This window comes from Tauraco erythrolophus, chromosome 11 (assembly GCF_009769465.1).
Source record: "Tauraco erythrolophus isolate bTauEry1 chromosome 11, bTauEry1.pri, whole genome shotgun sequence".
NCBI classification, from domain to species: domain Eukaryota; kingdom Metazoa; phylum Chordata; class Aves; order Musophagiformes; family Musophagidae; genus Tauraco; species Tauraco erythrolophus.
This window is the reverse complement of record NC_141475.1, coordinates 28685312-28711298: the sequence shown is the minus strand read 5'-3', so window position 1 is coordinate 28711298 and position 25987 is coordinate 28685312. Positions and strand designations below refer to the sequence as shown.

General features: G+C 43.7%; 1 protein-coding gene across 1 annotated transcript; it reads left to right on the top strand.

Moving 5' to 3' along the window:
* Positions 1–965: 965 nt before the first annotated feature.
* Positions 966–25417, top strand: LOC147528134 (protein mono-ADP-ribosyltransferase TIPARP-like). Its single transcript, XM_086618219.1, has 6 exons — positions 966–1010; positions 3053–4053; positions 18044–18212; positions 19284–19465; positions 23329–23604; positions 24907–25417. The coding sequence occupies exons 2-6, from the start codon at positions 3116–3118 to the stop codon at positions 25352–25354; spliced, it is 2013 nt and encodes a 670-aa protein (XP_086474345.1). The 5' UTR covers positions 966–1010; positions 3053–3115; the 3' UTR covers positions 25355–25417.
* Positions 25418–25987: the final 570 nt, after the last annotated feature.

Here is a 25987-nt window from a genome sequence, read left to right as displayed (position 1 = left end):
GGGGCTGCGCTCACGCCGTGCCGGTCCCGAAAATGAGTCACGGTGACTTTGTTCCGGGATGGGGCTTCTGGTTCGCTGCTTAGTCATTAATTAGCGTTCTCCGATTGATGGCACCGTGCAGTTCGGTGCCGTTGGCAGGTCGGGAGCTGCAGCGAGCGCTCCGCGTTCCCGCGTCCCTGGGGCGCGCTGCGGGGAGCGGCTCCCGCCCGGCGCGCAGGCACCGGGGCGCTGCCGTCCGCCCTTCTTCCCGGTTATTTCGTGCCTCCCGCGCGGGGCAGGCGCTGGGGCTCGCCAGCTCTACCCAAGTGACGCCGAACGCGATTTCTTGTCCCTTCGCTGCCGGGAACGAGCGAGTCACGGCGCTTTCGGTCCCTCCCGCCCCCACCCGCGATGCCCGCCGCGAGGTGCGCGACTCGCCGCCCGAGGGTGGGAGCGGGGCTCGCTGCGGCTTTGTCCCTCCCTTCGGCGGCCGGAGCGGGGCGGAGCGGAGCGGAGGGGGCGGGCCGGCTTCCCGGCACCGGGCAGCAGCTGCGCCGCCGCCTCGGAGCTCCTCCCCGGGCCGCGCAGCTGCCGGCCGGGCGCTGTCGGGAAGCGGTATTTAAAACGGCGGGGGGAAGATGTGAGGAGCAGAGGGAGCTGCGGGGCGGGATGGGCGGTGTGGCACCTACCGCTGGGCGGGCAGCGGGGCCGTGAGCCCGGGCTGCCGCTCCCCGCCGCGTCGGGGCTCGGCTCCGGCCGCGCTCCCTCCCCCCTCCCCGCCGTCTCTTGGTAACCCCGAAGGCAACTTGAGAAACAGCCCAGGACGTGCGACCGGAGACGCAGGCGCTTCTGCATTTTTAAGGTGGAAATACTGGCGTGCGAGCGCCCGGCGGCAGCAGTCAAGTTTTTGGTGGTTTTTTTTTTTGTTGTTTTTTTTTTTTTTTTTCCCCACCAGAAGGCTTATCTTGTTTTGGAGGTATCCTTAAACTGGGACAAAACGCAGGGATCTCACTCGAGGAGAGCAAAAGCCGGTAGGTCGCTGCGGGGGGGACCTGCGGAGAGTTGCGGGCCGGTCTGTTGTTAGCGTTTGTGTTTGGGCTCTTGTTTTTCTTTCTTCTTTTGTAATAAAAAATCTATTTTAGGACACTAGACTTGCTTTCTTCAGCAAAGGAGCAGGAGGTGGGGTTCGCGTGCGAAGGCTGGTGCTTGGGGACTGAGATCTTCCTCTGTTGAAACACATTGTGCAAATACAGCATTGCTCTCGGAGATTGGGAATGTTTCGAAACAGCAGCGACTAATTTAGGATGTTAAAACGCTGAAATAGAACTGCCAACTGATATTCTTAATTCCCACTGCTTTCAGTGTTTGGAGTTGCTGGGGGATTCAGCTCCATGCAATAACACAATTCTTTAAACGGCGATCGAGTGAGCACTGACAGTATTGAAATAGCTTTAAAGATACGGCTGAAAATGGCCAGAAGTCACTTGTTTTGGCTCCTCGGCACAGCAGGAGCCCTCGAACCCTGGGAGATCCTCTTGCATGTGGCAGGGGCTGTTAAAGCTGGCCGCGAGGAAGTGAAGCAGCTGATTCCTTTCACAGTTGAGGGTTTGTAACCTTTGAAGTTACTTGAAGGTTTCAGGTGCCCTTGATGGTTTAGAAAGAGAATTACCTGGTATGTCTGTGGAAGAATGACAGAGATGCTAGTAATTTTGGAGTGTTTTTAACTGGCGGACAAAATACACAGGTTGCTTTAAATTTAATCTAAAAAGGGGGAAACTGGAGAGGTACAGCTTCTTTTCTTTTTCCTGGCAATCCTGACGTGCTGTTTCCCAGGGTAATGCAAAAGCCTTATAAATGAATGTTCCAAAATAAGGAAGACTCAGAAATTTTCCAGAGTAAATCCTCAGTAATAAGAATTGATTGCCAAATGTTATCTGTTTCCTGGGATTTTGTTTTGTCATGAGAAGTTACTTTGCTTGGAATGCATTTATCCAGGAAGTAATCCTTAATGTGCTGCACTCTTAAGCTTTGAGGCTGTGTGCAAGGAGATGAAGAGGGCTTAATTAAATGTAATCAAATATTACAGGATTCCTGATTAAAAGGTACAGAGCTTGCTTTCTGGTGACGGTGACGTACCAGACATACTATTTATTTGTACTTTAGAAAAAAAAATATTTTTCATCTTGCAAATAATTGATTTATTCCCCCCCACCCCGTTCTGTTCCTGAGTAACTAGCACCCCTTTGTTTTCTTCCCTGCCTGGTTTTAATTCCTGGTGCCGAGCTCGGTGTGTCACAGCGGGGTGAGGGAGTGCAGACTGTGCTTCTGAGTCAGTGCGAGAGCGTGTGGGCATGTGAGAATGGCTGTGCCAGTGGGAGTGCCTGGGCATGTACGGGACCGTCGGCGTCAGACGCGTAGCAGGAGGAACAGGCTGTAAGCACTCGAGTTCCTGCGCCTAAAAACCCCAGGATTAAATCCCGGCCCCTGCTGAAGTCGGTGTGACAAGTGAAGCCAGCAGTTCTCCGGCCGTGCGGCGGGCTGGATGGGTGAGATTGTGCGAGGGCAGGTGGGTGTGAATGGGATGGGGATGCCTACGTCTGCCCGTTTCTCTGGTGGGAGAAGAAACGGGTTTCACGTGTGGTGGGGACCTTCAGGGCTGTGTGTCTGTGAAGGCTTCTGTTCTCGGGGCTGTGTGTGAGGGGGGCATGGAAATGAACAATGCAATGTTAACTTTGGTGGAATATAATGAACTAAAGTGCTGTTTAATAATAAACATTATCACAGGAGGAGGGCATCAGACCACCCCCCTTTCCTGCCCCCCCTCTGGGGACTGTGTGTGCGTGCCTGAGTGTCTCTGAGATTTCATGTGTGAGAAGACGATGAGTGTGTGTTTGGGATTAATTAGCCTGAGTTTAGCTGGTTTCATGCTTTACGTGCCTAGGGGCTACCCGCAGTCACAGAGAGGGGAGGAGTTTGCTGTTGCTGGCTCAAAATCCTCTCCAGGGGTGATCTTGTTCGTGTCAACCATGAGCAATTAGAGAGATTAACTGTCTTGTTTTCCTTTCTGTCCTAGATTGATTCTTGCGAGGCTCTGGGACATTTGAAAGTGATTTGGAGAGAGCAGAATCTGTGTCTGATGGACACCGAACCAAAGCCAGCGTGTGTTGTGCAGCAGGCTCACTGCCCAGGAATGAAGTGCCCTCCTTCAGAGGACTTTCCTCCTCAGATAAGACTGTCTGAAAAGATACCACCAGTGAAGCCTTGCTTCAAGAAAAAGCAGCAAGTGCAGAAGAGACTGGACACACAAACTCTGCGGGCTTTGCGGCCAATCTTCACCAGTTTGCTGGGAGCTGGGACCTTGGATAGGGTCTTTGTGCGCCGAGGCCAAGGTGGCAGTCATAGTGATTTATGTGAATCTGCTGTGAAAAAGACTCTGGACCTCGGCACTTCTTGCCCCCAGCCAGAAAGTAACGTGACTGTGCTGATGCCAACAGCTCCAGATGTGCAGAGTCAGTTGCCAGTAGCTCGTGCTTCTTCTGGGCATCCTGAGCAGGATGTCCAAACAGGAGAGCAAGGCTTCTCACCAGAAACTGCTCCTGGAACTGCTGCTGATAATAGTAACGAATCATTCCAGGATCATCCTCTGCAGCCAGCTGCTAGTGATGGTGCAGCCTGTCCTTTGTTCCCAGACAAGATTCTGGAAAGCTACACATCTGGTTTATTCCAAGAGAATAGCTGTCCAATGCAATACAGTTTGAACCCAAGCAATAAGTTCAGTGCTGGGATATTCCAGGATAAAAGTGAAGAAGCTTCTCTTGATCTGGTGTTTGAGCTCTTGAACCAGCTGCAATATCACACCCATCAGGAAGACGGAATAGAAATCTGTGTGGATTTTCTCCAGGGCACTTGTGTTTATGGCAGTGATTGTCCCAAACATCACACGGTCTTGCCTTATCATTGGCAAGTGAGAAGGACAGCAACCCAGAGTTGGCAAAGTGTGACCAATGATTCCCAGGAGCATCTGGAAAGACTCTACTGCAACCCTGACAATGACAAGATCAAAGTGAAATATCGGTAGGTGATGGGTTTACTCTCTCCCTAGCAAAGCCAAGGCTGCTTAACTGAGCAGCGGCGCGGAAATATAACAGAATGTGCACTCTCTTTTCCTGATGTTTTGTGTACAAGTGTTCTAGAAACCCTGTGATGGTGTTACCTGAATAATATCTGACAAGTTTGCCACACAGAGAACTCTTGTGCACCTACTAAAACTGCTGTTTGTCGTCTGGAAAGTATTTTTGGAAGCTGAAGGACCTGAAGTGTGTGAAATGAGAATACTTCAGTTCTGTAGAAATTGAGGGAGTTGACAGACTGTTGTGTAACGTTGTGCTTATTCTTGACGTTCCTCATTAGTCTTTTCTCTGTAGTAGAAAAAGTGGCAGCAGGAATGAGCCTTTGACGCGATTGAAACAGGAATGAGACAGCAGTTGCTTTCTGTCGCTGTGAATCCAGATGGATTTTATGCACTCCAAGCACAGTTTTCATAATTACCTTCTAAGCAACTAAATCCAGTCGGTGCTCCGTTAAGTCCTTTGGCTGGAGATTTCATACAGTTGCTGGTATATGGTGATGTTTCAGATAATTCACTATGAACAACCTGAGCAATACCTTCAGAAATGCTGGTTATCTAAAAATGTTACACCATTTATTAGAAGTTACTGTTTCCTCTATATGTGCTGGTGTTTGTCTGTTCATTTTATGGAATTAGGAAACAGCTTTTAAGCTTCCCTGGTTATGTTATCAATTTTGGCTTGATCCTGCACCCTGAGATCTAACCCAAAACTTCTTCAACTTTTGTAATGCAGGTTCCATTTTGAGTAGTAGTGGGGAGTGCTGATGTTTACAAGTTCATCAGATCTATATAGTCCATGTTTGCAAGAGCGCAGGGTGTAGACTGCTTTTTTTTTTTTTTTTTTCCCCCTTTTCTGGAGGAAACATGCAGTGCAAATTTCTCATATCTTATCTGCCCCACCATAATCTGTGAGCTCAGGGCAACTCACTCCAGTTACAGTCAGTTCAAAGCGACGCTTCTGTAGTTGCGTAGTAAAAACTTCGAATTGCCTTTGTCATCTGAGCCCTTGTGGATTTGTTCTCACTGCCTCTTCTTCCTTCCACTTCCTGAAGAAGTATATCCCCTTCTTCCTTAGTATTTTAATATTCATTTACTACGCTGAGAGCTCTCATTAGGCCTCAAAGACCCCACCTAAAGCTTTAAGTCAAAGTGAGTCTTTACTTTCACCTAACTGGATGTTGGATTAGGTACTAAAACTCAGGCTCCATCAGCTTGTAGATTCATCCTTTTTACTGCAGGCAATACCAGAATATAGACACCTCATACTGAAAATGAAAGTGAAGTAGGTAATGAGAATTAGATGTAATAGGGAATAATCATATTTTATAGAATTGTCTTGAAAAAATGTGCCAGTCTGTTTAAAAAAAAAAAGGTAAAAAAAAATCTTGCAACTGCACAGCTGATAAAATTTGCTGTACTTTAACAACAGAGAAACTTCCATTTTTTTTCCAAGTATTGTAAATGATTTCTGAAAACAAAACAGCAAATGCGGAAGTAAGACAAGCCCATGCAAGTAATTTAAACTTGAGCTCTGTGCAAGCGAGCAAAAAGTTTTCTTTTTGAAGCCTGTATCACAGAATCCATCGCTGCACACATGATCTACGTGCTCTAAATGATGGAGTTAAGAATGATTAATTTTAAAGGAAACAATGCTTCATAATTGCTTAGTCATCTCCAGCCTGTAAAATCGGCTGAATAGCGTTGTCTGCCGTTACACTTAGTGTGCAGGTTTCCAGTCTGGTGGGTATTTTGGTCTCTTGGTAGACAGTTTCTGTCTGTCTGAACCTCTTGGGAAGAAACTTAGGGGGTGTGTTGGCAGCCACACGCCGTTCGGTGACCGTGAGCGGAGGCAGAGGAGCAGCGTGATCTGGGAAAGCCCAGGTGTGCTGGGTCAGAGCTCTGCTGGTCCTGCTGAAATCCGCTGTCGAGGCAGAGGCATGTTCTTTGAATACAACCTAGGCTTCATCTGGTTGAGTCGAACTGGCTACCAGTGAGTGTCTGCCTGTTTTCTTCAGGTAAAAGTAGTCATAGAATCATGGAATGGTTAGGGTTGGAAGGGACCTCAAAGATCATCCAGTTCCAACCCCCCTGCCATGGGCAGGGACACCCTCCACTACACCAGGTTGCCCAAAGCCTCATCCAGCCTGGCCTTGAACACTTCCAGGGATGGGGCATCCACAACTTCTCTGGGCAACCTGTTCCAGTGCCTCACCACCCTCAATGTAAAGAATTTCTTTCTTGTATCTAACCTAAATCTGCCCTCTTTCAGTTTAAATCCGTTGCCCCTTGACCTACAGATTTAGTCTACTGAGACAAAAATTATTTTAAACGTTAGTATTTTCTAACTAAATTCTGTTTTCGGCTGCTAATTCTGTAGCCTGTGCTCTCCTTCCTTCTCTTAAAAGATACGGAGCCCATTGCTTCAGTCAGTGCTATAAAGTCATGCCCCGATGGAAGGTTGAATGACAGTTGTAGATTTATAATATCAGCTTACCATGGAATGACAAATTGGCAGTTTCTGTAACTCTTGTAGTATTTCATCCCTTGGAAGAGCTTCGTGTTTGTGGATAAGTATCAGTGAGAACCTAGGAGTGGAACTTTTTTTAAGACTAGAGCTTCTGATTCCAAACATTGAATCTGATATGCCTTAAAACTTGGACTTAACAGGGTTTTAGGCTAGATTTTGAAGTGGGGGGTAAATGTTTTACCACGTATCGTCACCAGCTTCTTCTTACGCAACATCATCTTGTATCAGAAGAGCCTGCTAAACCTTTAGACGTGGGCTGTTTGGACTCGCTGTGACTCTTGCTGGAGTTCACTGGTGGTCACTGCAACCTGGCTTCCCTTCTGTTCCTGGGCGATGTTGTGTCTCCTGGCAACAAGATGCAGATAGCAGCATGTTGAACCTTGCTGAGAGGCTCGCAAACATGCTAGAACAGCTCGTCGTTCACATGGTTACCGCATTATTTGGCTAAAGCTATTAATCTCTTGTGGTCAGACTAGCTTTACAGGCCTATCTATACAGATTGCATACAACAAGGAAATGTCTGTTCAGCAGTTTGCATGTCCAAGAAAGGCCGTGCAGAAGCCAGCCTGACAACCAGTGGGTGGTAGTTGTTTATTCTCCTTTGTTTTAAGCGCAGTTTGCGTGGCATGGTAAGGAATGGTTGCAGTCTGCATGCATAATATTGCTGTTGTGCACTGCTCCAAGAAGGTTGGCCTGCTCAGGAAAGTGTTGGGCTATTGGCTTAGTTAGAGAATAAGTTCTAAATTCAAACATGATGTTCTTCAGGTAGCTATTTATGTAAATCTTTCTTCATCTTAATGTTATCGAGATGAGTAATGTGAAATATACGTTAAGTTGTTGCCTTTCACCTAAGGGAACGTGATCTTAAATTAGGAGAAGTGGTAAACCTTGTTTAGTTACTTCTTTGTAATACAACTGCCTCAGATACTTGTTGCAGTCTGGCCTCGAACCAAATATAAAACTTTATCATAAATTGTTTTTATTTTTGCTTTCTTAAGTCTATCAAGTATTTAGAGCCAAATACCAAGCTGTCTAAACAAATATGTAAGTATGAACTTCAGCAGGTTAAAATACTTAGAAGCACTCGGTTTTCTTCGTACATGTGAGGAGAGGCCCTGGAGAAGTTCCAACTTGCAGCTAAGTATTGGAGAGAACAAGGCCAAGTACTGCTTGCCAGCATGAGAGTACCCAAACTGGATATTTAAGGTGTTCTTTAGTAAGGAGAGATACTTGGCTGCAAAATGGAGCAGGTTTTCCCCCACACACACACCTGTCCAATCATGCAGTTGTTACTTTTCAAAATCAACAGGACCATTACTGATTACACGAGGATTTGTTTAAAACAACTCCACAGTTCCTGACCCATCAGTTTCCCCCTCTTTGGCTGAAAATTCCACCCCTTCTCTTGGCAAAGAGACATCCTTGTGTGCCAGGGGAACTGCAGCGTGTAGTCCGGCGTATCCCAACTCACATGAAACAGCTTCTTGTAGTTGCTTTGATTTGGGGGATGTGTGTGTGTGTTTGGTGGGTTTTTTTCTTTTTTGTAATTTCTGTAAATTTTCTGAAATGGCTTCTTCTAGCTAGAAGAGAAAGGCCAAAATGAAATGGCTTTAGTCAGGGAAAAGCAGGTGCACCTCCAATGGTGCACGTTCTGCCTGGGAGCAGTTGACTAATTACTCGGTCTTCATGCATGGTTCTTGGGTGAAGTCAGAGTAAATATTGTGTGTTTCCCAGTGGAGTTATCGGTGGGCATATGGAGGGACCTGGAGGGAAGGGTAAGGACAAAAATAAGTGTCCAGGAAGCTAGTTTTCCTTTGTTCATGTGTTCGTGAGAACTTGTTTCTCTGATGCTGTTAGAATATGCTTACATGATTTTAAAATCCTGTAGAGCACATTGGAAGTGTTTCAGGGAGTCCTGCAGGTCCTCTGACCAACTGAAGAGTTAAATTTAGGAAGTTTTCTTTCTGATCTGCACAGCTGCCACAGCGTGGGAGATAACTCATGTGTTGTTGATAACACCGGAGATGAGAAAACAGCTGAAATTCACTGTGCCTGGTGATTTTTGTGTGTAGTGTTTCTTGAATATATACAGCTGAATGGTTTTGAACTTCTTTTAATTCCTTGTTGAAGGAATGCGAGACAGAGACTAAATAAAAAGCATGTGAAGTGATTTTTGCAAGTGTTTCCCTTGTGCTTTATAATAGTACGCTTCAATGAGTTTCTATTTGCTCCACTTTATAGTGTCATTTACATATGAAATAAAACTAATTGGCTTCTAGCTGTACAAATCTAGGGAAGTTAGGAGTGTTGTGTTGAGCTGCCCTAGGAATCAGCAATCACTCATCCATCCCTTTTCTTGTTTCACATCAATAAACAGATTTCAGTTTTGGAAACAGCTGTCACCTGGCTTCAGGTTGAGGTCAGTCTGTTCCCTGTGTACTTAGGGTAACAAAACGGTCCTTTCTGAAACCAGGATTTCTAACTGGTGAAACAGATTGCTGGGAAGAGTTGCTGACAGGTAATCCAGCAGGCACAGCCTTGTCGCTCTGCCGGCCCGTTTCGGAAAGGATGAGGAACAGAGAGAGTCTGTTACAATTATTTGCGTAGCAAGTGCAGCGATTGTCAAGTTCCTTCCTAGCTGGGACACGTGCTTGTTGAAATCAGGAGGGGTTGGAGCTGAGTAATAATCGCGGAATTTGAGACTCGTAGTCAAATGTATAAAGGAGTCCTTTCTTGGGAGGCTGATGCAGAGGGTGTGACATGAAACATCAGGTGGAACGTTCAGAAACGTCTGGAACTGGTGGTCACTAGTGAGTGCTAGCCTTGTGTGTGACCATCTTATGTAAACCATTGGTGAAATGGGTGCAGTTTCATTATTTATCATAAATCTCAGAGGTATTTTAAGTCCTGAGATTTGATAAGATTCTTAAAAAAAAAAAAAAAAAAGGCAGGCATGTGATCTGATCTAGGTGGTCCTGCTCAGGCAGGGGGATTGGACTAGATGATCCTTTGAGGTCCCTTCCAATCCCTGACATTCTGTGATTTTTTTGTCTGTGCAGAACATTTTTTAGAAATGGGACTTTAGGCTCCATCTGAGTGCTTTAGAAGTGTTGGTATTGCAGCTTTGCAAAAGCAAACATCTCTCTCGTGACACGAAAACCCTGTCCAATATCAGCCCGCTTGCCACCCAGAGCTGTGCTTGTGCTGTCTCTAGAACGTCTACTGGTATAAAAATGAAAACTGACAAACAAAACTGCAAAACATGTCCTCATCTGGTGTGGTAGGAGACCTCTGAAACAACAGTCTACCTCAGACAGGGACATCCCTGTTTATCCTCTACTGCAAATAGAAGATGCAACTTGGATTTGAATGATGAGATATCGTGCATTCCATAATTCTTGGAAGATCTGAATGTGTTTGGCATCCTCATTGCTACAGATTTTGAGAACGTAACAGTAGTTCACACCAAAAGACCATTTAACGCCGTACCTCGTGTGCAAAAGTGGCCAACGGTGGCTTTCTTGGGAAGAGCAGAACAGAACAAACATACTTCTCAGTACAGTCTCTCACCTTCCAGCAGTCATGTCTCAATGACTTCCTGATCCAGAGATGGTATCTGTGTGAGTGAGAACAATTGATAGGTTATTTCCCACCCCCTGCCAAAAAAAGGTCTGGGTCCAGCCTTTCATCAGAGCTCTATATGCGTCTGGACCGGTGTCCCAGCAGATGTTTCAGATTTACAAACGTACAATTCCCTGATGATGGAGCCTTTTAAGTGCAGAGGTGAATCTTTCTGTAGCACCGTCGTCCTTTCTGAGTCGTTCTCACCGCTCACCTCCCGCACGGCTGACAGTCGCAGCAGAGAGAAGCAGCAAATTAAGTAAAACATGAAACTAATTTCCTGCCCTGTCACTTGCCGCCCCTTTCTTCAGTTCAAGAATGATGAGATGGTGATAAGATCAAGGCTGTGGGATCGTGTTTACCAGCTTGTTTTCGTCCTTGCCCTGGTGCAAAGTATTGCTTCTGCGAGGGAAGGTTCCTGTTTTCCTTTCACGCTCGTTAGAGCAGTAACTGGGATTTGGCTGCGGTTTCGTCGCTGTGTTGTGGGGAGCTGTTTGGAGAACGGCCCTTGGCGAGCATCACCTGCACCCTTGCCTCCTGTTACCTCCTGTGGAAGCGGTGTTGGTTTCGATGGCAGCAAATTTTGGCTGCTGTTGTCTCAGAGTTGATGTTCCTGTTTCGAACTGTCGGTACCTCTGCTTAAAAGGAAATGTCTTACTGAGAGGATGTACTTGAAGTGAAGTTCAGTTTTGTATGGTGGAGTTTAAACATTTGGTCCCTCACCCAAAGCTGGACTACAGCCTTCAAGCAGCTGTTCGCTACAAATAAGATGAAATATTGCCAGTTTGGGGTCACAGAAAGTGTAAATGCCTGCTTTACATCTCCTACAGTTGCCAAGTTGGATCTGACTAATCTTTCAACCTTGGGTACAAAAGGTTTTCATACCTGTTGAGATCTTTTAAGCTCGTTTGTTCCCCTGAGTGGCTTTCAGGTTGTCGCTATTGCGGAGAGGAACTGGTTTAGTCATAGAGAGAAAATCAACAGTTTCATCATCTAAGTGGTGTTTAACTCTCAGTCCTGCTTCGTATCACAGCTGTTCTGATGGGAACCGAGTTTCATTTCCTGTACAGACCTTTGTTGATCGCTGGGTTTCTTTTTTTTTTTTCTGAACCCTGTTTGCGGTGAGGCTCATGACATGTAACTGAACCTAGGAGAAGAGTTCGAAACCACGTGCGTTTTCGTAGCACTTACAAAATATTTCTCCTAGTAATCTATTTGTACATAACATCTAGCCAACGTTTGTCTTACTGAATGGAGAGAGCACAGAAGATTCACACGTTAAAGCGAAGTTCTTCAGAAGAATGCAAGGAGTGAGCCCAAATATCCTGACTTTAGCAGGCAACGTTCATCTGAAAAGACTTCTCCCTAGTCAAGGGACCTCCTGAGTTGGGTGTCCTCAGAGATTGTGTCTTTCTGTTATTTTTTTTTATGGTTAGGATATGGAGAAAATATAACTTCCACAGGGAACCAGGTTCTGCTATTGAGAGCATTTGTGGAATTTTATTTTGAACCGCGCTGTTGCACAGCACCAAATTTGGGGTTGTGTGCCGTATTCTCAAGAGAGTTCAATATGCTTATTCTTTCAGTGCAAATAATTCTATTGAATTGCTTTATTTTATAAATAGAGACCTCTATTTGGTTAGTCGGTGAAGAGAAGTTCTTAAGAAATTTCTGTTCCCACCTCTGTCGCAGGTTCTCTGTGGGTCTTTGATGAAGATATTTTAGTCTTTCTCTGCATCTGTCTTTCCTCTGAAAAAACAGGGATAGTAATTCTCTACCTCGGAAGCAAGATGAGGCCAAGTTTTGCGGTGTTTGCAGAGAGGTTTGTTAATTTTTCTGTAGAAAAAGACCGTGTTTTTATTACTGGTTTCAAGCTGTACTGAAGGCAGTTCCTGCTGCGTGATGCAGAGGCAGTGGGAGTAGCACTGTGCCCCACCAAGGTATTTGAATACATTTCCTGCTTTCCCAAACGCCTGGCAAGCTGTAGCCTTCATCAGCTCCTTCCCACTCTTCTCCAGACTGATGTTTCCAGATAGAGACTTCAAAGTCCACGAGTAATAACACTAAATTTATTTTTTTTTAATCACGTTAGCTACAAAACTCTCCTTAACGCAAACTGCCCAAGAAAAGTATAAAGAGCGATGGATCTCCTTCATGGAGCCCTTCTTTTGGAGATGGTGCAGAAGAAGTTTTGGGATGGGTCTGTTTCACCTGGGAACAGGATTTTAATTGCTGCTTTTGTGTGTATTTATTCTGCCTCCATCATCATCATAGCACCGAGTGTTTCATCGCTGTTGAATGCGAGCATCTCCCGGAGGTGCAGTTGGCTGTGCAGTCACGTGCCCGTGATGTGTTACGTGTTCTCTTGTGCTCCCTCCAGGGCACAAAACAAGGTGATGTGTGCCTTGCTGCTTTATTGTTGTTTTTTCTCTCTGCTAATCTATAGTTATCCATAATCTATACGTTACGGAGGATACCCTTTGCTTTAGATAGTGTATGCTGTACCTTGAATTACTAAATCATTCTACTGCGCGAAGATAAAGTGATGTTATGCCAAAGAACATAGCAGACATAACCTTGAGCATCTCGCATTCTTACTGTCCTTGAACCCTAAATTTGGGGTCTTTCGCCTGGATTGAGGCCTCAGGCAGTTGAGAGGTACAGTTGTCGCATTTGCTTTCATCAATGGTGTCTTAAAGCTGAAGCCAGGAATGGAATCACGCAACCACTTGCTGTGATCACAGTTCATTTTGTTTCAGGGCTTTGCTTTATATAAGCTGGTAATAGGCTTTTTAATATACAGAGGAAGTGCTTTGACTGGAGAGCTATTATTAAATAGTTTTGCGAAATATATTTTAGGATTTCAAAGCTTAAATGCCAGTAAATGTTATGATTTGAAAAAGTTAAAATTTCTGAATAGAGAAATACTCAGTTAAAGACTATAAATAAACGTTGGAGTAATATATATTTTATGTGAGTCAAGGTTTTTTTATGAAATAGTATCTTTCCTTATTCCTAGTGTTATAAGTAGGAAAAAAGCCAAAACAGAACAGGCAGGCTTTTGAGCACATAGTGTGTTTTTCAGATGCAGTCACTTAAATAAAAGCATTTGTCTAAAATTTTCAGCTCTATAAAATAATGCAGTTATTCCAAATACTTTATTGTTTGGTAGAAAACGTGTGGAGTTTAAAAGTTTATAGTTAAAGTATTCGGGGGGGGGGGAACGAAACACTATTGTGTAGATTTCAGGATGTTTACATATTTTTGTCACTTAATTTTCTATTAAAATTGATGGAGCAGCATTCTAAACACTTTACCCGCTTTCAAAATAAAAATACCATTGTTTAAAGCATCCCTAGTTTAACAGAAGTTTGAGTTTCAGGAAAATTCTGCTGTGTTACATCTTGAAACTGCTGAACCTTTCCCTATTCACAGCTAAGGGGAATGGATGGAGGATACTTTACCGAGAAACATCTCGACCATGGTTTTTTTTTCTTCAATAAATAATTAGAGAGCGCTTTTTGGGGTTCTGAGCTACAGCTCTTAGTCTGAGAGAAACCATAAGTAAACCCAGGCAGTAGTTGCACAGAGCCAGTGTCCCCATCTTTAGCTGAAGAGTGGTGGGTTTGTATGAAAATAGCTGAAAGGTTTCGGTGTCGGGGGCACGCACCAAAAGGTGGGTCACCCAGAAACGCTGTGACCTTTACGGTCAGACAGGCTGAGCCGTTCCGTTTAGGAATGGGAAAATGAGAACACTTAATGTGCTGCCTCATCCATAGGCTTTGAAGAAGGATGTTTGAAGGGGGTGGTGGTCAGCTGATTTTGGTGCCTGGGTTCTCCTTACAGCGAACTGTCGGCGTCAGTCCGTGAGCGATGGCCATCCTGTCCTCCTCGCTTTGCTCACAGGGGAGGGGAATCTGATAAAGAAGAGGCAGAAACAGTGAGCTACAAAAATGTCAAAAATTCCAAACAGCAGGCAATCATTACATTTTTCAGTACTGAGAAATAATTTGGCACACTTTAGACAAATTTCACGGAAAAATGTTCAGCTTTCAGAGAAGCTATTTTCTCTGTAAGCTGTCGTTAGCTGTCAGCCTTATTAATCTTAAACAGTCTTACGAGAGGTGCACACTTAGCTGTGCACGGATTTTGTTTGCTGTAGGAAAAAAACTTACCACAGTTTGTTTTGTTGGAGTTATGTGAGAAGTATAGATGTTCTTATAGCACTGCTAGAAGAAAGCCGTGTAAAAACCCTACAGTTCCCCACCTGCTGTGCTGTTGGAACGCGTCTGCACCCAAATACTCTCTTTTGCATGTGCACCATCACCCTGGAGTTTTAGGAGTTCCTGCAGATTCCTTGCTCTGTGTGAAAATCATGAGGAGCAGCCGTCTCACACTGCATTCATCTCAGAAAGTGTTTTTCCTTCCACAGGGTCGCTCCCCTTGCATCACTTTGATTCTCCTTGCTTTGCTACAGAGCTGTGTGCCTGATGGAAACTGCGTTTTAGCACGTTAAGCCCCCATTAGAACTACCCATGTCATGTATCAGAAGCCAGCCGTGCTTCAAGTGCCTGTGGAATTTGGTTTCCAGTCTTCAAAATTCTACAGACCTTTAACTTTTTAGGCTATTAACCAGTCCGTGATTACTTTTAAAAGAGTTCAGCGTGCTAGGGGATAATGTTTATCGTGTTTAGACTGGATGTTGATTTTCAGATTCTCTTTGCTTTGCACTGCGTTAGCATAGAAGTACTGCAAACGTTTTTTCATTATCAGCTTTCTGGGTTTTACCACCTTTTAAAAGAAACTAATTTACTTACAAAGAAAAGGTTATCCATTTCTTTGTGCTTTCTTGAAGGTCACAGATCTTTGGAGTAGGGAGAACCGTGTTAGCGATATTTGACTTGAAAAGAGATTGACGTGAGAATGAATGCTCAAATTGTGAGGTTTTGTACCTTTTTGTGTATTTGCTTCATGCAATATGCAGCACAGTACCTGGGGATCTTGAATCAGAAGTGGGATTTGTAGGTGCAACATAACCCCAGAACAGTGAGTCCTACTCCTCGCTCCAGAAGGGTAATACAGACAATATCGATCACTAAACTCACTTTTCTCCGAAGTGACAGCTTTGTTGGGCACTGAAATTCAGAATTGTAAGGCTACGTTTTGATAAGAAAAAGCCAGTGTCCCTAAAGCAGCATTAAAAATATATTAATGAAGAAATTCACTCAAAAAAAGTCACGCTTATGGTGCTGCCTGCAAATATGACAAACAGTACCACAGCTTGGTGTTTCAGAGAGATGGTTTCCTCATGCTTTCACACATTGTTTTCAAAAAAAGTAGATTGCAGCTTGTTGTTATGGAACAAAATGACTACATACCAGGAAGGTGGGGCGATCTGTTATTAGCTTTTTCACTCCAGAAAGCGTGTGCATTTTTTTTTTTTTTTAAGGTTTAGTTCCTTCGTACTGGTCATTTATTTTGGTTAGGGCCAGTTTTCCTTCTGAGTAGGTCTGTCTGGAATGACTACCCCTCGATGCAGTGGGCTGGGGAATGTCAGCTTTAATTAGTTTATCGAACTTCCCGCGGTGGGATGCCGCTCGGGTGGGAAGACACGGGTTATTAGGATACGCCTCCTACGCAGGAGAGCCGGTTTCCTCCCGTTCCCGTGTTCTAACTGGGATGATTCTGGGTGCCGCTGACGCAAGTAGGGAACACGCTGTTAAAGCTTCCGTGGTTTTTGTGTGATAAAGCGTCGTCTTGACAAAATTTTCATCTTAATTAGTGCGGTTCTGTGGCAGTTTTTAGAGAACCACATGTGGGCAACTGGCAAAGATGTTCCTTTTAGGTAGTAAGTTCTCAGCGTGAAGGGGAGCCAAGGCTGAGCCCTTCCTGCCGGGGCAGCAACGGATGTCCCTGGAATGAGCCGGACAAAACCCGGGCTGGCTGGGGCTTGGTCTCGGGGTGCTGGGGAGCTGCAAAAAAGAATTATTTTTGTGTGCAAAGAATTTTAAAAAGAGCTCGTGGCGTTGCATTTTTAAGATGTTTGATTTGACTTTGGGGGACTATTCTATATCTTTTCTTAAAGTCCATAGGAAAGCTTATTGAAAACAAAGAGAGCAATTTAAATTTACCCCAACAGCAGTGGATCAGATCCCCTGACGGTGAGCCTGTAGGAACAGACACCTCATCTTTTCATCCATGTCAGGAAAGCACTGAATACTCCAACCGTGCTTAGCAATCAAGACCCAAACGCAATTAATTGGTGATGATAAACACTGAGAACAGCCACGCACCTGTGCCTCCTGTTGAGAAATGAAGGATCATTCCAGCTGATCATCATTTTTGTAAAGTGGAACTCTGTGGAAGTAGCAAGTGTACCAGTCAGTGTGAAATAGCTGCAAAATTGCAGCCATTCTCAAGCAAATCTGTATTCATAAAATCCTCCTGGTGTTTAGAAGAGCTGTCACTTGATGTGGCAAACTGCATACCCAGTACTTTGATGTCTATGGTATTAATGTGCCAAAGTTTTGAAAATAAACTGTAGATTTCAAGTGTCGGCTTGATTTATGTTTACTGTTAAGAATTCAGAGAAAATATTTCATATAGTCTCAAAAGCTGCGTTTCCAGTTGCCAGAGATTAGTAACTGTCAATGAATAGCAGTAAGCTGACAACTCGTAAAGAGATTATAAAAGTAGAAAACTAATTATGTAAAGAGCATTATTTTGGAAATACGATAATCTCGGTTCCAAAAAAGTTACTTTTGTAGGGAATGAATATTACTGTGATTTCTTTCAATTTCTGTGAATTTCTTAAGTTCTTGATTGCTGATAAACCAGTGATTGTCTAATATCAGCAGAGCTTTAGAACTCCATGCTTTACTTGAGAATGTTCTTTAATTTGATGTCTGCCTCTTAACACTGGCTAATGAAACAGCGTTAGAAACTGTTTGCTGAGCCATTCCATGGACAGTTTTTTCCTTTAGATAAATTTTCTCCTTCAGATAAAGCGTATCCTCTGCTTCTTAATCCGTAGGCTCCTGTTGTTGAAAGGGCCAGTCATTTTACGTGCAGTTGCATATTAATGTTGATTTTTTGTTAGCAGCGATGTAGCTACTCAGAGGAGGGAAAAAGAAAAAAAAAAAAAGCCAGCATTCCTCAGGGTAGGCTGTAAAATTGTGAAATCATGTTTTCTTTTCATATTATGCTGGTTCTCTTCTGCTGCACATGATGAAAGATCCACGAACTCTCTGGTGGACTGGCAGCAGATGCTCCTCATCTGGAGCCATTTACGTTTTCCTTTTTTCCCTGAAGCACTAACTTCCCCAAGAATAACCTTTGGAATAGTGTGGGGCTGCTTCGTCAGATATGACTGTGTGATGTATTTACTTAGTACGCTCAAAATGTCAAGGATATGTATATTGATTTTTGTACAGTTCATGCATACTGGATAAATACCACCGGGCTAGGGGGACTGCTGGGTTTGGTTTTTTGTCTTTCTGTGCTGAACACTGTGTTTTTTCCACCATTGTCCACGGAAACTCTTGAAGAGTTCCATCACCCTCGCAGCTCTTCAGTGTCCTGCTCTATGCACTTGCTCCAGGGTTGTGCCCACGTCGAGCCCATGGGATGTCCCCACGGGATGGGGTGGCATGAGCACAGCCAGACCGAGGGTATCTCTGAGGAGGACTGTGCCAACTGTAGTCCTGACTGTTTTGTTTATCTCGGAACCATCTTTTTAAAATGGATTATGAAAAGTGAGAATTCTTTGTTTTTCTTGTTCTTTCCAGGGGACATGAGTTTTGGGTGGATTTGAATGTTATGAAATTATATGAAACTGTTGAGTTTGACCAAATGCGACGGCTGTCCACACCTTCCTGCCCCAGCTCCAGCTCCAACTACTACACGGTCTGGAAATACTTCTGCAGGGACCACTTTGGCTGGAGAGAATACTCCGAGGTATTTAACACGTTCCAGAATTCTGCTTTGGGGTTGGTTGTAACCCAAAACTCTGTGTACAGCGTATGCTGTAAAGTATATGTACGTTTTTAGTCTGTTTCTTCTTTGGACATTCAGGAAAGTTACTTAGAGTTATCGTTGAGAAAGATAATCAAGAAGGTCAGTGTTGAACTGAAAAAGCAATAAAAGGAGAGCTCTGCTCTGCTGGGCTGCACCTTGAATTATCCCTGAAAACCTTGGAGACACAGAGGCTGACCAAATTGTCAAATTTGAGAGCAAACTGGCCCATGTCAGTACCAAGGAAGTTCTATTCATTCAACTAAGCTCTCCAATAATACCTACAGTAGCTAAGAGCTTGTCTTTGGCTGGCCAGAGCTGTACAGAATGTTTTGAATAAAACCTCATCAGCGTCTTAGAATTTTGGCAGTACCAGAAATACCTCCGCTAGTGTAAACTAGATCAAGTTCCTCTTTTTCATGTGTCATCCTGACTTTATAAACATGGTAGGAGGCTTAAGGCAGAGCACTGTATACAGTTTGGTGCTTTGCAAATGAAAAAAAAAAAATAAATAAAATGCAAAAATTGGAGTGAGTCTGGAAGAAAGCACCACAAATAACAAGAAGTTTAAGATGTTTGACCTGCAAGGAGAAGGTAAAGAACCGTGTTTCTCTAGCACAGAAAATAAAAAAAAAAAAGAAGAGAATATATGAATAGATAAAAATTGTTCTACAGCAGAGTTCTACTTTTCACATTCAGTGGGTAAAGACAATAAAGTAACTAATTACTTTAGGAGTAATTTAGGAGTTTTAGGTTAGATATTGAGAATAGCATTTGACATGTAAAATACGATAGCACCAGCAGCAAGCGCGTAGGAGTTGTGAAACCTCCCTTGCTGGCGGATCTCACAACCAGGTAACGGAAGGTTTTTCAGCGGTCTGAACGTGCTTGTGCCTCAGAGCAGGGGAAGGGAGTAGAGAGAGGGATTCTTTGAGGTCTCTGGCAAAAATACTGACTTTTGAACATGTAATTTACCATGGGTATGGTTTTGTTTTCTTTGTTTTCTTGAAACAGCCTGTTGTAAGACTGATAGAAGAAGCCAGCTGCCGGGGCCTGAAAGAGGTTCGGTTCGTTACCTGGCATAACCAGTATATCTTAAACATCAAAGATGGATTCCAGCAAAACGCGTGTTTCAGAAGAGAAATCAAGAGGAGACCCCTTCTTCGCTCGTGCATTGTGCTGATGCCTTTTTTACAGTAGGTATTCCAGCAAAATGGAAACTTGGCGCTTGTTCTTCATGCTGGTCTGTCCATGGGAATTGTGTTCCTTGAGATGTGGCAAGGAAATAGGCGTCCTTGGGTAGAAACATCAGAAGAAATCATAAAAAATCTCGGTCATATGGGCAGCTCTTGCTTGTCATTTTTCAAGCTAGGTGTTACCTGAGGAACTCCTCACTGCTCGGCTCCGTTATTTAAAGGTTATAACGTACCTTGTGGATCTCAGAACATCAGAAGCACAGATGTACTTCAAGTTTGCCAAAGTGGTGTCCAGCTTTCAGCATCTCGCTGGCCGCAGCGATTGCCAGGCTATCAGTTCTCGGTCCCATAAAATGAGTGTTCAAAAACATTTTCATAGTTTTCAAGCACAATTAGAGCATGCCTTGTTTTTATTGCTGTCTCAACCGGGGGTGAACCCGCTCGCCCATCAAAGGCAGAGTGAGGAAAGTGTTGCACTTGTAGTCATTTTTGATTACAACTCATAAAAACACTGGGTTTTGTGATCTCACCAGCACAGCTGGAAACGTTATTGTCGGAGTTCAGTAGTTTGGAACGAATTGTCCTGCTAGTCAAGGGGTGGAAGTCATTAGCCTGACCAGCAGCTTGGTGTGCTGGGCCAGGCAAAGGAGCTGTAGCTGCTGCAGGAGGGTGAGAACGCTCGTTAGCTTGCAGAGTTGTTACCCCATCTGTTTGCGAGGTGAACGTGGATTTGGTCAGGGCCTCAGAACACGTGGTTGGTAGAAACGTGTTTAGATACGGTTTTACAGGAAGGAAACCCCAAATTACTGAAGAGGTACTGGGAGGATGTAGGTAAAAAGACCAAGTGTGGGCTTTTTGGTTATAACAATTTTGAGTATCATCTTAATGGAAAACAAGGATTTCAGGTATTCTCCTGATGTTTTGCTACCAGTGGCTTTTGCTACAGTGTCAGTCTATAATTTTGAGATGTGTTAAAATGATGCAATTTCACTAATTTTAGTGGAGCCTTGAGGGTTCTACGTTCATGAGGGCTTGACCATAACTATACATGCCAGCTGCCAAATCTATAAACTTAAGCTCTAATGTTTCTGTTGTTCTGCACTAAACCTCATTCTTATTTTCCTTATCTAAAGACCTTGTAATGCTTAAAAATCTACCGATGCTTAGCAAGGAACAAAAGAGTATTTGAAATATTTGTGGGACCTATCCTTAAGAAGTCAGTATTTGTCTCCACTTAGCACACAATGCTACCTGAGATTTTTTTTTTATTTATTTCCCTCCTCTCCCACCTACTTAAATCTGTTATAAAATTGGGAAGGAATTCTTGAATTGAAACTGTGAGAAGTGGGTGATAGTGGTTGAAAACTGTTGACTTTTTGTAATGGCTTCCCTTGTATAATAAATGCTTACAAATAATTCACACTAGTCAGAAGAAATGAAGAAAGTACACCAAAGGATTGCAGTATTTTTGTTGTGTTTGATGTTTTACTCATTAATCCATAACTTATTGTTAATCCATGCTTGGTCTTCCAGGCCAAGTGTGAGTGTATGAGGTTCTACAGTGATATTTTATTGCCCATAGGCTTTAGGAGAAAAAAAAAAAAAATTATTAAATGCACACTGTAGTGTTGTAGACTGCTATTTTAATAATCATTCTTAGAAAAAATCCGTCTTCTGGGTTTCTGTTAAGCTATTAATAAACAGTGAGAAGAATTTTGAGTTGAGTCAAATCCATGCAAATAAAGTGAGATCTCTTTTTAGCTTTGACCAGCAGGTGAAAGCCACGTGTTAAAGAGTAAGTCTGCTCTGAAAAGTGGGTGTGCTGCTGCAGTTTGCTGTCTCTCTGATCCAAAACAAATGTGTCAATTTAAAAATAGACTTTTTTTTCCCCCCTAACTTTTTTTTTCTAGACCTGAAAAGCTCAACCTCAATCAGAAAATCACACTAAATTATTTCTGGGTCACCCAAAAAAATCACACATGGTTCTTTCAGGTTCGTGTTCAGTAGCATTAAATATTCTGAAAGGCAGCCTTAATTGACGTGTGTGTAGGTAAGGTGTGAACAGCAGTAGGATTCTCATTTATCTGGATAATTATGTTGGCTCTGCAGCCAAAAGCAGGCCGAGGAGTGGGGACCACCAGCAGCAGCTGTGTGTCTCGGTGCACCTTGCATCCTGGGTGCAGAAGTCGCGGTGACGCGGCTTTTCAGGCAGCATCATGCCTGAATGAGAGAATTGTTTCCTGAAGGGTCGCTCTGGAAAAAATGGCTTTGCCTTTAGCAAAGCTTCGAGAGTCTGCTTGTTCTCCTGGAAACTTGCTGTTGACAAAGACGGTGTAGAGAATCCAGTTTGCCTGTGGCTCCTGTGTGCAAAATCCAGTCGCGTATGTGCAGGATTTGGCCTTGGATGTTGTCAAACCTCAGCTTGCCCAAGGTGAACACACAAAGGATTCTCTTTCCCCATTTCCTCCTGGTCAGAACTGGTGTTCTCCTTATGCTTTGGCAGTGATACGTTACCAGAACACGCGTGACCTGAAAAATTTCATGAACTTTGGTGTTCATTACACTTTAAATTAAGGTTGTCTCTGAGGTTCACCTTGGGTCTTGCCAGCCAGTCAGCAGACTGACTTTGTAGTCTTTCCTAACAAGAGCTGCCTACTACCCCTTTGTGTTCAGTGTGGGTTGGTCCTGGAGGCAGTAGCAGCTTTTCCTATAAACATACTTTGGTAAAATACTCATCTGGTGAAATTTTAAGATAGTGCCGTATATTCTTGCACCTGAAAGGGAACCTCATCAGCTTGCAGGAGCTGAAGAGCTGTGTGCTTGAAGTGTGAAAACCAGAGCCTGAACGTGCAGGTTTTACAGGTTCAAAGTGTTTTCATTGACGTAAGTGAGAGAACTCCAACCAGTAACCATTACTCAGCTGAGGAAGGCTTGCTTGTGCAGATCATCATCAGGTGAACGTAAGCCACAAATGCCACACTCGTTATCTAAATTTAGTAGCTTCAAGAGTGTGAAAAATTCCACAGAGGTGCAGGTATTTATTAAGAACAAAGCCTTGCAACACCACGGCTGGTGTCCTTAACTGGGTTTTACTGGTGTCTGCTCTTTCTCTGGCATCCGTGCTGCTTTCCAGCCGCGGGCAGCAGCTCCCCTCCTTCACCCCTGCCTGACTCCTCACCTGGCAGCATTCCCAAGAGGAGGGGCTGGTCTGTTGCATGAAAATAAGCAACTGCAAATGCAAATCTACATCTGGCCTGGGCCAGTGAAAATAGGAGAGCCTTCCTCGGCACGACACTGGCTAGTTCTGAAAACGGAGCGTCTCCTCTTCTACATAATGCGGTGGAACAGCTGCAATTTTGCCTATAAATTGTTTTTAGTTGGGGTTATTCGTACTGTACAAGAAAGTGTATGTTTCTACTTGTATTCTAAGGAAACTAGGTCAAATGTTGCCACATTATTCATCTTTTCTTATTCTGGCTGTTGAAATCACTCCTAGCTCATAGCTAACATACAAAATCATTGTATTTGGTAGCGTTCTGCCTGGCTGTAGTTGATAACCCCACCCCAGAAGGTGAATAATGACAATAGTAGGCTTTTAAGCACCACCAGGCAGTAACATTTCCCTACGGGGAACAGCATCCCTGAAAGTCAAGATTTTGTTGTGAGTCTGTGTGGATGGAGGAGTTATTAAAACAGCAGAAATAGCTGGCATGTTTGTTTTAAACAAGCCTTGCAATGGGTAAGTTGTTACAGAACTGAAGAGCAGCAATTGTTTAAGTTATGTTGGTGATGAAATTAGTGTGATGGGAAGCTCCTCTGCTTGTGGAAGTTTAAGGACAACCTTTTTCTCCATCCCCAACTAGGACCTTAGGTGGCAATTCTCCACTACCCTCTCCATCAGCTGAACCAGCCTCCTCGCATGTCTTGTCTCCGACTGCCGTTACCTCTCCGAACTTCTATCCTGAAACCTGGATTAGTATGGATCCATCTCAGGACTTCATCCAAGTGCCTGTTCTGAAGGAAGATAAAAGCTACAGAACCATTTATAACCTGTTTCACAAGACTGTGCCAGAGACCAAATATAAAATTTTGAAAATTCTGAGAGTACAGAATCAGTTTCTTTGGGAGAAATATAAAAGGTAAGATGATGCAAATGCCATTCTTTTACAATAATGGAAAAAATACCTTAAAATATGTGATTTGGGCGGTGAAATATAAATTGGTCGTTAAGTAGAATATATAAACTCTGGATTTTCTCAAGAAAAGGAGCATCTTCAGTTGAACCACTTTATCTGAAAAATATCTTACCCTGAAATTTCCTGCGTGAGAGGTTTAGTCTACTATCTACTGATAACTTTTGTGACATGTATCTTCACAGAAACTTAAATCTAGGATACCTAGCTGAAAAATCTTCTGGTTCCCTTTCAAGCTGAGCTGGGAGGAGTTGTTTTCATCAAATAAGCTCTATTTTGAGGATAGCCATTAGTGCCTCGATGCCCCAGAACGTGACGACCCGGGGTCTTGCAACGGTCTCGCAAAGTCGAAATCCTGTCAGTCAGTCCCATTCAAACCGAAGGTGCTGGGTCTGCCAGTTACCACCCATTGACCACTTTGTGATTGACTCGAAATTAGATTTGGGGATTCTCTCACCCTTCTCACGAAATGCAGAATCTCAGGAGAAGTTGAGAGATGGACTGTGTGAGCAGAGACTGACTCATGCTGGTCTAGAGCATCTTCTCCCACCCTGTCTCAGTAATTCCTCACCGTGGCCCCTTCTGAAGCTAGAGCAGGATTTAATTTTTGCACAGCCCTTGTTTTCACTCTGAGAAAGATTTCCTTCTGCGTCCAAGGTGAAATACGGGCAAAGATAAGCGGGCACTTCTCAAGCTGCTTTGCCTTTGCTGCTGGGCAGGTGAGAGAGCTCTGCCTCCAGCAGTATCAGCTTAGGTCCTTTAAAACATACTTATTTCACACAAAAGCTTTATTTCCAAGTGGAAGATCGACTCTGCTACCCGTACAGAAATCACAGAATCACAGACTGGTTTGGGTTGGAAGGGACCTCAAAGATCATCTAGTTCCAACCCCCCTGCCATGGGCAGGGACACCCTCCACTACACCAGGTTGCCCAAAGCCCCATCCAACCTGGCCTTGAACACTTCCAGGGATGGGGCAGCCACAGCTTCTCTGGGCAGCCTGTTCCAGTGCCTCACCACCCTCAGAGGGAAGAATTTCTTCCTTATTTCCAATCAAAATCTCCCCTCTTTCAGTTTAAATCCATTGCCCCATGTCCTGTCACTATACTCCCTTGTGTTTTCATATCTCCTCTTAAGCTCTGCTGTTCTGGAGGATAACACTGCTACTTTCAAAAGCCATAGTGAAACTGCTTTCCCCTTGCAGATCTGCAGGGAATACTCATCCTCACTTTCCGTTTTCTATTCCAGGAAAAAGGAATATATGTCAAAAAAAATGAGCGGGCTTGACAGGATAATGAACGAAAGGCATTTGTTCCATGGCACCTCCCAGGACGTGGTGGATGGAATCTGCAAGCACAACTTTGACCCGCGCGTCTGTGGGAAGCATGCCACCATGTTTGGACAGGGCAGTTACTTTGCCAGAAAGGCAAGCTATTCCCATAACTTTTCCAAAAGGTCACCCAAAGGAGTTCATTACATGTTCCTGGCGAAAGTACTGACGGGCAGGTACACGGTGGGTAACCACACCATGAGGAGACCTCCACCAGTGAACCCTGGCAGCATTACCAGCGACCTCTACGACTCCTGTGTGGACAATTACTTTGAGCCTCAGATTTTTGTCATTTTTAATGATGATCAGAGCTACCCTTATTTTATTATCCAATACGAAGAAGTTAGCAACACTGTCTCCATTTGAAAACTTCTGCTGCTAGGTCGTTCATTTTAATAAACTCTCATATCTGGCATTGGTAGCAGTTTTTGTGGGGGGAAAAAAAAAAAAAAGAATTGGACATTGCAGAACTGATTAAATTACTTGCTTGGAAGGAACTAAATCTCAAAGTATAGAAAAGAAGATCTGAAGTGACCAATCGTGCACTTGCTGTTTGATTATGTATGTGCAAATTGTAAATATTTTTCCATTGTTTATAGTTGAAAATCTGTGCCTTTTGTTATAAAACACTGTTTATTTATGTTAGTAAATATTCATGTTTAAAAACGTGGGTCCGTGTAGAATTTCAGTTGCGTTCTGTGCACGTTAGAGCGGCTGGAAAATTCTGTGCCCTGATCTTGAAGTCTTATGGATGGCTGTTTCTGGATAATCAGAAACAGATAATTTTCATCCCAAGTATATTAAATAAGAGATTCTCCCAACCACTATTTTTTATTACTGTGTTTCAGAAAGCTTGGGGGAAGTTACAAAACTCGCATCCTGCACATACTTTGGATTATTAAACAGGACAACACAAACAAATACATCATTTCCTAAAATCAGCCCTAAGCAGAATTAGGAAGAGGTTGGTGCAGCACGCAGTCCGTGCGGGTTTAAAGC